At 38.0% G+C, this 11,181-nt stretch overlaps 1 protein-coding gene across 2 annotated transcripts in view; it reads left to right on the top strand.

Annotated features, from left to right (window-relative positions):
* The first annotated feature begins 3,667 nt into the window (after positions 1 to 3,667).
* The window catches only part of LOC138853228 (uncharacterized), a 149,366-nt gene continuing 141,852 nt past the window's right edge, over positions 3,668 to 11,181 (top strand). Inside the window, exon 1 of one of the 2 annotated variants that reach the window (XR_011392433.1) lies at positions 3,668 to 3,826. Coding sequence is in view for 1 of the 2 variants with exons in the window: in XM_070088758.1 (XP_069944859.1) it covers positions 3,824 to 3,826 (3 nt within the window). In the remaining variant the exon portion in view is untranslated. The remainder of the gene's footprint in view (positions 3,827 to 11,181) is intronic. The other variant, XM_070088758.1, reaches the window with a different exon arrangement.

The raw sequence follows: 11,181 nt of genomic DNA, 5'->3' as shown, positions 1-11,181 counted from the left end.
CTGCTAGTCCCATTTAAAGTTGTGCATGTAAGACGCCCAAGGTCATGTTGCAGGAGTTTGTTGTCGTCTCTTGGTAAGTCGAGTCGTGATTTTCTATTAAAACTTTGCCAAGTGATTCATTAAATACTATCCTCATTAAGGCGACCAGAGAGAATGTATACAGTGAATATCCTTGAAGTTTAACTTGCTTGAGCAATGACATGTCCAGATTCTACATTAGAATGCTCTTTCTTTCCTCTAAGTAGGTTACAAGAGTGTTCATATTTTGAAGTCGATCAAAGAAGGCTTTCTAAAGTTACCGCACTAAAACCAGTTTCAGAAATGATCTACATTAGAGCAGAGGGAACCTGCACTTGTTATTTATTCCACGATTTTTTCATTTAGTTATAAATAACCCAGGTAGAAAACTTTAAGTCAATTGGAAAAGACGTTTTGAAGTTATGAACGAAAGTCTCGGAGGAAGTTAGTGGGAAATGAGAACATTAACTTGCGATGCATCGGCTCAGTCATTAAGTGATACAGTATTTAAGGGTTCATTAAACTCGTGAAAATTAAAAAAATGCTATAAAAATCGAGTTTCAATATTTCTCAATTTTGTTTTTGCAGCTATATACTATTTAAAACACTCTACAAATATCTGAGAAAAAAATAATATTTTGTGCTTTTTAAATAAAGTCCAATTTAATAAAAAAAAATCTATAAAACTGACATATAGACACATATAAAATCAGTAAAAGAAGACAACAAGCCGACCAAGAGAGGTATTATCTAGTTCTTTCATGGAAACCAATTTATTTACTAAAACTGACAATTTAAAATTTACATAGCTCAAACTGAAAACCAAGTTTCCTTTTAATAAAGCCCACTAGCACCGAAAATTCCATAATTGTTTTGAATGAAAAATGAAAAAATGAAGAAAAGAGAAAAACAAATTCTGGCACCTACTTAAAGGTCCCCTTTCAAGGGCACCTACTAATAATTTAAAAACAGAGCACATTTCTTTCTCAATGTTAATAAGTGTATGTATAACTGACAGCCAAATCTGGTGATGGGCTGGGAGACGTTTGGTCGATTATCAGGTGTACTAGCGTGATGCAGTATTTGTTACAGGAATCATTGTGACTACAAAAAATCGGCGTCTGCTGAGAACTGCTTCCATGAATATTCTCTGAATCCTGTTCCAGCGCACCAGGAGTTCCTATCTGTGTCTCTGGATAATGCATGAATTTTTTCGTTTATCTGCTGAATGCCATTTTGTGCTCACTTTTTCTACTGGGCAGACTCCTACCTCTTTACCCCACGTACTTCTTATAATGGCCACGTGGGATCGTGTGGACTCCGGTAATGGAGACTGGTCGGTGGGTAGAGGGTCGCCGTCTAGTGAGTTCTTTGTAAGTTCATTTAGGCACAAGTACACGTAAGTACAATTATCATACATAGTGTAAATTACTTAGGGTAACTCAAAAAAGTTAGACACCGATTAATTTCCATTGGGGTCCTTTGAAGGTTGTGAATGCCGGAATACTTGTTCCTAACTGGTGCATGTGGCGTATTACTAGCTACATTGCCGCAAGGAAGGACCGCGTATCTCTTGTCAGTTCGTTCCCTTGGTGTCGTGTTAAGGATGGCATTTGCTTTTCATGTATGAAAAAGATAAGGAACCGAAGTCGCATGCGAGACTGTAGACGAAGCTCAAAGGTTGACCTCATCACCAAATCTAGGGAACAAAACGCAAAAGAAGTACGTGGCCCTCCCTTGCAGAAATGTAGCCGGCAATGCGTCACATGCATTGGCTAGGAACAACTCATTAGAAAGTTAGCCTACGCACTACTCACTAACCAGTTTCAATCATCGGATTATACACTATCCCATGTGGTTACTGTGAGAAGAAATATGTCCACGAAACAGGTAGAAGTCTGTCTATTAGGAGAAGTGAGCACAAAAATCAGTACAACAGAAATCTGTAAAACAATGCATGTATAATCTACAGAAACACGGACACCTGATGCACTGAATCAGTACACAAATGATCATCATGGAATCAGATTTTAACTGACGCCCATGCTAGAAGCCGCTATGATTGCTGTGACAAATGCTGACACAGAGTACGAAACAGCATTAAAGTGAAAACATAACGAAGTGAGTAAGATTGTCATTTTTTCAACTAAATTTGAATGGGTTAACTTTCACACTAAACATTATTATTATAATCAAAACTGAGCGCTAAACCACCAGGGGTCATACAGCGCTGTTCATACCTAACAAAAGTTATGTGATGCAATTATCTGTAAAATTAGTTTTACTTTTTCAGTCAAAGATTATCTGAACTCCAAATTGTAGGGTAAGGAAATACTTATTTTCGGTAAACAACTCCATGCAATAAAATACATAAATCAAATTCCAGCTCAATGTTTGCAGTATTAATAACTCGGCAATTTACAAATGATGTGTATACATGGAGCTACACGCTTCTTATCCAATATTTGCAATTTAAATTCTTGTCAGCTTCTCGTTTCTCTCTTTCGTATAAACACGTTGTTAACGAGGTCCTTAGGGAAAAAACCATAATGCATTTTTTCAAGGTAGTGACTGTGTTAACATTTGTCACGGTTGCTGTGTGTGAATTTTTCGTCAACCTTTGACCACTGTTGTCATTAAGAATGTCACAATTATTTCTTTTCAGGAGAAGATGTAGGTGCTTGATTTACTAATCTGAGGAACATATCCCTCAGTTACCTAATGGAAATCAATGATAATTATGAATGATGCATGTATAAATGAAAGAGTGAATTGTAATATGGTATCATTCTCGTGTATTCCATTCCCACAGTCTACCACTGTATTTTACATTTGTGACGTCTGATTCAATTTGTTGTGTTAAAAAACTTATCTGTTTTAGCTTATCCTTTCATAATCATATATTTGGTTATCATATTTCTTATGTTATTATCTGCCTGGGATCTTCGAAAGTTAGATTAGGCAAGTTAAACTATTTTAGATAAATTTGAGCAAAAATAGCGTATAAAAATTGCCATAATTTTAATTACCTGTTTTCCTTGCTGCGAATTTTCATGTAATCTTTTTTGTACTTATTAGAGCAAAGCAGTGCTAATGATATCCATCTTATGCATTATTTTAATAAGCATCTCTATGTGCGACCAACAACAGTTGACTAAAATCCAGACACCTATGTTATTTCTAGATGAATAGGGGCAAGAGGTATAGAATTTGCTCATTACACAAATAACTCGTACATAGGAGAGACAGAAACTTACGACGACGTTTCGGTCCGACTTGGATCATTTACAAAGTCACTGTATAGTGCCTTTTAGTTCTTCGTGGAAATGCTCATTCGTCTCGGCTTGCTCGAGGATTATTCCTGGGAGGTTTTGGGTGTAAACAGAACGCCGTGAGTACTGAGCTAAAAGTTATGTTGCGGTTAGGAGTTTGGTTATAGTTTTTATATTGATGCTTGTGTAGCAACATATTTAATGTGAACGTGCATATGTATTTCTGTGTGTATGCAGGTATGAGTGAGTAATTTTCAAGATGTCGACACTCGACAACATTAGTTGTAGACTAAACTACTGTGACCAAGGATGTAAATGATTTAATTAGTTTGTACGAAACAACTTGTATCATTGCATTTAACAGCGTTGAGGTTGACGAGCACGTTTGTTCTTCAAAGTGAGACATAGCAAACACACGCGTCCTGTCCTTGGGCGTGTATCCTGTATAAATTTAAGAGGAAGAGTATCGTGTTTTCCATCGCATTACTTCAGGTCCAGCAACAGTATACTGAGTAGTGTCCTCCCTCTACGGTATGGTAAGTAAAACTTTCTTCTTTGTTTATTTAAACGATGATTTTAGGGTTTACATTTGATGTATTTACTGGCTTTTCCTTATGAGAGTTGATTTTGTGTATTATATAAAAAACTGGTTTAATAAACATAGCTATAATTTTGAGAATGCATGTTGGAAATATAATGATTAAAAGGCAGCTACAATGATAAAAGTTTAAAAACTATTATTTTCTAAACAGCCTCCAATGGCTATTTATGAAAGTAGTATTTATTTATCGCCTTTAATCAATCATGCTGATTGCCAGAATCTGTGGAAAGTGACGCTATTACCTCTTTAGTACAATGTGCCATCCAGTAAGCAATCAGTGCAGCCCTCCAGTGTCATTAAGGAGCAATCAACTCAAAGAATCTTTTGGAGTCCTTTGAAAATTTGGGCCTGATCAGTAGGATAGCAGAGTTGTGGATAAATACGCGAACACAAAATGCTGAATAGAACAAGCAATAAAATTAAAGTAACATTAAATTTTATATTTAGTAATATTCACAAAATATCAGAGTTTCTGTTGGCACACAGTGCCAACTACAGATAATCTTGTATGCGAAATCAAAATAGAAAAGTAGGTCTAAAAGTCCTGAGAAATCTAACATGGGTTGTGAATGTTGTAGTGAGGAAGAGGCTAAATGCAATGGAAATGTTCCCGAGGGCAATGTTTTACATTGCGTTGTGGCTTGATTGTCTCAATTCTTCAACTTGTAGGTTTTCAAAACCATTCATCACATTTATGTTTTTGCCATAACTGAGACGTGGATTAATGTGAAAAAAAATCGGGACATGCCTGCTGAACGTCACATACAGGGTTTTAAATTGTTTCAAGTAGACAGAAGTATCGGTAAGGGGGGTTGGGATGGCACTTTACTTCGGCGATCGTTTAAACTGTTGCATAAAAGCGGGTATAAAGTCTGAAATAACACAGAGTCTGGATAGAATTTTCAGAGGCGTATGAAAAATTGATTTTTGGCGTGATATACTATCCCTCAAACTTAGATAGGGACCAAGGAAGACTACTTTGGGAGGAAATTGTTAAGGCCGCAAGGCACGATAACGTAGTAATTCTAGGGGACCTTAACCTTAGTTAGATTAATTGAAATTTTTGACTGGGAATTTAGAATCTAACGACTTTTTAAAAGTAGTTCGGGATTGTTTTCTTGAGCAGTTTGTGACAGAACCTACAAGTGGAAGTAACCTGCTTGACTTAATTCTGGTAAACAATGAAATCCTTGTTAATAATTTAGAAACTGCAGAGGAACTGGGCACAAGCTACCATAAATCAATTACCTTTAGCACTGAATGGAAGCATGATAGTAGGAACAACTGAGTAACAGTCCCAGATTTTCGCTTAGCAGATTACAATGGGTTTAGAGAACACTTATCATCTGTTGACTGGGGTAACGAAGAGAGCTATCAATATGACAGCTTTCTAAACACTATACATGCTGCCCGAAGGACGTTCATCCCGTATAAAGAAATTAGATCGAATGGAAATGACCCAAAATGGATGAATAACAGGCTCAAATATCTTTTAGGGCAGAAGAAAGGAATTTATAGGCGTATCAAGAGAGGTGAGGGTCATCTTATGAATCAATACAATAATATTAAGAGGGACGTTAAAAAAAAGAATAAGTAAAGCTAAACGGGACTAAGAAATTAAAGTTGCTACGGATTCGAAAACTAATTCAAAAAATTTTTCCCAGATTTATAGAACAAAAGTTAGAGATAAGATAGGTCCCCTTAAAAATAACTCTGGGTATCTTATTGACAAGGAGAATGAAATGTTCTCGATTTTTAATAATTATTTTCTCTCGGTTTTCACACAGGAAGACATTAACAATATCCCAGTAATTAGTTTTTATAGTGGGCCTGAAGAAGATAAATTATGTAATATCACAGTTACTAACGAAATGTATATGAAACAAGTAGACCGACTGAAACAAAATATATCGCCGGGTTCTGAAGAGCTTTTTTCAAGGGTTCTTATAGAATGTACCATTAACTAGTGTTAGGTATGTGGAAGATGGCTAATGTAATTCCTATTTTTAAAGCAGGGGACAAGTCGTTATCATCAAATTACCGCCCAATAGGCCTGACCTCAGTTGTAGGCAAATTGCTAGTCAGTTATAGCTGATATTATAAGAAACAATCTTGATAAGCATAATTTGATTAATGATATTCAGCATGGATTCGCGAGAGGCCGTTGCTGCCTAACTAATTTATTAACCTTCATCAGTAAAGTTTTTGAGGCTGTTGATCACGATAAAGAATTCGATATTGTTTATTTAGATTTTAGTAAGGCTTTTGATAGAGTACCGCACCAGCGACTGTTAAAGTGGCAGCTCATGGCATTGGGGAAAAGTGCTGTCATGGATCGAGTCATTGCTCACGGACAGGAAGCAGAGAGTGTGCATAAATTGGGCTAAATTCGAGTGGGGATCTGTAACAAGTGACGTTCCACAGAGCCCTTTGTTGTCTATAAAATATATTAATGACTTTGATGAGGGAATTACTAGTGAAATGAGCAAATTCGCCGATGACATAAAGATAGATAGGATAATTAATTCAAACGTAGATATCATGGAACTTCAGGAGGATTTAGACAAACTCAATACCTGGTCAGAAAAGTGGCAGATGCAGTTCAATGTAGATAAATGCAAGGTTCTGATGCTCGGGAGTGTCCATAACCATAACTTATAAGTTAAATAACGTAGAACTTAGCCATATAGATTGCGAAAAGGACTTCGGGGTTATGGTAAGCGACAAACTTAAACCAAGACAGCAATGCCTAAGCGTACGTAATATGGCAAACAGATTACTGGAATTTATATCAAGAAGTGTAAGCAACAGAAGTCCAGAGGTTATACTGCAGCTTTATACATCATTAGTAAGGCCTCACCTAGATTATGCAGCTCAGTTCTGGTCTCCATATTACAGAATGGACATAAATTCGTTAGAAAACATTCAGCAAAGAATGACTAAATTAATACATAACATTAGAAATCTTACGTATGAAACACAAATAATCCGCACATAGAAGAGAGAAGCTTACGACGACGTTTGTAAATGGTCCAAATCGGACCGAAACGTCGTCGTAAACTTCTCTCTTCTATGTGCGGGTTATTTGTGTATCGTTCCAGTCACGGTATTGTGCCTTTTTTTGTTGCTTACGTATGAAGAAACATTGAAGATCCTTAAATTACATTCACATGTTAGACGAAGAATGAGGGGAGATATGATCCAAGTGTCTAAGTGGAAGATGGGTATTAATAAAGGGGATATTAGTAAGGTCTTGAAAATATCTCTTCAAGAGAGAACCCGCAGTAATGAATTCAAATTAGACAAGTTTAGATTTAGAAAGAATATAGGAAAGTATTGGTTTGGAAATAGGGTACTTGATGAGTGGAACAGTCTGTCTAGAAGGGTTATTGAGGCTAAAACCTTGGACAGAACACATCGACTCCAGGCTGTGCAAGAAAGATATAAAATACCGACAATATGAAAGTTTAGACACATGTGCAACATCTGGTTATCTTTATTGTAGACGTTTCGCCATCCAGTGGCTTTATCAATACAGATTCTAGGACATAATTAAAGACAGTAGAACTATATACAAAAGATGAGGTAATCAGTCCCTCAGCCTTGGAGTTAGTGTTCACAGCATCGTGGTGGAGGAGAATCTGGAGCAAAGGAAAGGAGACTGGTGGTTATATGGGCGTCAGTGGATAAGGACGTGTAGCAGACGAGGGCATAGTCACTGGTAGGCGGGATTCACGGCTGCTACAACTAACCCATCCCTTTGGGTAGGGTAGGACCTACTTCCACTGGGGAATCCCGCCTGCCAGTGACTATGCCCTCGTCTGCTACACGTCCTTATCCACTGACGCCTATATAACCGCCAATCTCCTTGCCTTTGCTCCAGATTCTCCTCCACCACGATGCTGTGAACACTAACTCCAAGGCTGAGGGACTGATTACCTCAAACTCTTCCTCTCCTTACACCCTTCTGATTTGTATTGGACTGATGAAGCCACTGTGTGGCGAAACGTTTCCTCATTAAAGATTCCCATATCTTGCATAAGTGTCTCAAACTTCGATCTCCAGATTATTTACGAGTGTTTCCTTATTTGACAAGACTAGGTCTAGCAAATTATTACCTCTGGTAAGCTCTGTTACACACTGTTTCAGAAAACAGTCCTGAACTACTTCCAGATTACCGGTCAAAGAAGTCCAGTCAATTTAAGTAAAGTTAAAATCTCCTACTATGACTACGTGACTGTGTCTAGAAGCCCTAACAATTTCGTCCCAAAGAAGTCTCCCTCTATCGTGTTCCAAGCCTGGAGGTCGGTATATTACACCTAGAATTAGTTTTTCTTGACCTTCTACAAACTACCCAAACAGATTCTGTTACTAATTCATCTATTTTTATAACTGTTTTGATGCAACAATTTATATTTTCTCGTACATATAATGCAACTCCTCCCCCCTTCTCATCATATCTATCCACATGGAACAACTTAAACCCTTGAATATTACACTCAGCAATCATATCCCGACTCTTTAAATCATACCATGTTTCAGTTATTGCAATGATATCAAAGTTCCCAGCACATGCTACCAAATGTAATTCATTAATCTTATTTCTTGCACTTCGACTGTTAGTATAAAATACCGTTATATGTTTTTTTCTTTTTCACCTTTTTCCTATTCACCTTTGCTTTTACACAATTTCTGTAAATATCATTACCCTGTGTTGCTCCATGACTGAAGAATTAAGACACTTATGCAACACATGGGAATCTTTATTGAAGAAACGTTTCGCCACACAGTGGCTTCATCAGTCCAATACAAAGTAGAAACGTTTCTTCAATAAAGATTCCCATATTCTGCATAAGTGTCTCAGTTCTTCAACTTGTCGGTTTTCAAAACCATTCACTCCATGACTCTTATTATTAGGATTCATAATATCAAAGCCTAAGTCAATATATCCATACTCATTATTCTTCATTTCTAAACCCATACCTCTAACTAATCATAGTTTAAAGTCCTAACCACACCCTCAACTGAGCAAGCAAGAAAACCCATACCTGCCCTAGATAAGTGAACCCCATCTCTGGCATACATGTCATTTCTACCATAGAAGTGGTCCCAGTTGTCAATGAATGGTACTACATTATCCTTGCCGTGCTTGTCTAGCCAACAATTAATACCAATTGCTCTGGACAAACATTCATATCAAACACCCCTTCTTGGCAAAATGCCACATATAACAGGGCACCCCCTCTTCTTCCTAATTATGTCTATTGCTATCCTGTACCTTCTAACTAAATCCTCACTTCTATGCTTGCCTACATCATTGCCTCCAGCACTGAGGCAGATAATAGGATTGATCCCATTACCATTCATGATGCCAAGCCGGCTAACAATATCCTCCATCCCAGCCCCAGGTAAACAAATCCTCTGTCTCCTACTCCTATCCTTCAAGCAGAAGGGCTTATCCATATACCTAACCTGGCTATCCCCAACAACAACGTTTTTACTTTTCTTGGCGTCGTTCGTCGGGATGTTCCCAGTAGTCAACTCACATTCATCGGTAGCACGGAGAATGGGTTCGATGTTTCCACAACAGTTTCCTGGATTTTCGTTGTTTCTACTTCTCCATCCGTCCTCTTGATCCTTAACTTTGTCCCATGCTTTCCAGCCACTGTCCAGGTTCCTTTCTTGGCTTGAGGATTCTCAACAGGAGGATTACTATTATTATTATTATTATTATTTTCAAAAAGAAGCGCTAAGCCACAAGGGCTATACAGCAGGAGGATTACTATGAATCTTCTTTTCCTCAGACAGTCGCTGTATCTCAAGCTTAGCCACCATCAGTTCTTCCTTTAGCTGCTGGTAGAGCTGCTCAAGAGAGGACACCTTGTTGGGATTCACAGAGAGCACTAGTCTCTGGTGCAGTTCTCTTTCAAAAGCCTTACTAAATCTAAATAAATAATATCGAATTCCTTATCGTGATCAACAGCCTCAAAAGCTTTACTGAAGAATCCATGAGTGAATCCATGCTGAGTGGAAATAAATGACATAAAATACCGACACAATGGAAATATAAACACATATGCAGTATAATGTGATCCTTTATGGACGTTTTGCCCACGCAGTGGGCTTTATCAAGTCACAAACAGATCTACCTGGGTGAAACATACGTGAGTATTTGTAGGATGAGAATGCTGGATCGGGTGGAGAAAGTTGCATATGACAATCTTCCGAGTTGAGAGATAGAGTCTAAAAACTTGAGTAGGTTTTAAAAGAGACTAGATAAGTATATGAGTAGACCTTCTGCAGTGTTTCTGGATTCTTATGTTCTTATGTGGCACAGCGATGAAAAAGTTTCTTGGCAAGAGGTTCAGCTATGTTATAGACGCCATTGTTCTGGTTGAAGTTGTTGGATGTACAGATAAGTGATGATCCAGGATTCTTTGGTATTGAGTGTTGTCTTCTCTGGTGATAAGTCTTGCATTTCTGTAGTTGATTAAATGGTTGTGTGAATTTTGGTGTTGAACACAGGCATTACTTGAATCGTCAGACCTGCCTGCTTACTGGTGTTCTGAAATATGTGTTTGGAGGTCTCTGGATGTTTCGCCGACGTATAATTTGTAGCATTCATTACAAGGGATTGTTGGTTTAGAAAGACACGTACTATGACATATTTATTAGAAAACGTTTCGGTCCTGGGACCTTCATCACTTCTAACATACAGAGGTACAAAGACATTATATATAGGTGGAGAGTGAGCTGTGAGTAACGCATGGTGACCTGAAGAATACCATGTTGGGATGAGGACGGGTAGATGATGAGATCATGTGACTCCTGTGTTGTTGGGTTGGTGGTACTTAGCCTGCTTGAGTATCATGTATGCTAATGCTTTAGAAATTTTGTGGTTTCCAGTGTTACATTCTATTGTGTTGGTGACGGCGATTAGCTAGGCTCCTTTCTTATGAGTCGGGTGTCGTCGCACATCAGGTGTTGCCTTGGTGTAGGATGTGATGGTGAGGTATGGTCTCGACCCTTTATATGCCTTTCTTTGATGTACGTCCTTGGGTAACGAGTAAAGCATCCAGTTCCGTTGGATGCGCTACTCTTAAGGATTGTATGGGCCAGTGGATTAAGGCATCATGAGTTTTTGCCCACCATGAGGCAGGCCAAAGCAGTCTGGGTTCAAGTCCTTTACTAGTTGCAGTGTTGTTATTGATCAATACCACTCGTTTGTGGGAACAATAATATAAAATACTGTTCGTTGTACTAGTACACCAAACAGGGAATAGAATGAAA

This window comes from Cherax quadricarinatus, chromosome 26 (assembly GCF_038502225.1).
Source record: "Cherax quadricarinatus isolate ZL_2023a chromosome 26, ASM3850222v1, whole genome shotgun sequence".
Taxonomy (NCBI): domain Eukaryota; kingdom Metazoa; phylum Arthropoda; class Malacostraca; order Decapoda; family Parastacidae; genus Cherax; species Cherax quadricarinatus.
Note: the sequence above shows the minus strand (reverse complement) of the source record. Positions and strands in the feature narration are given on the sequence as shown.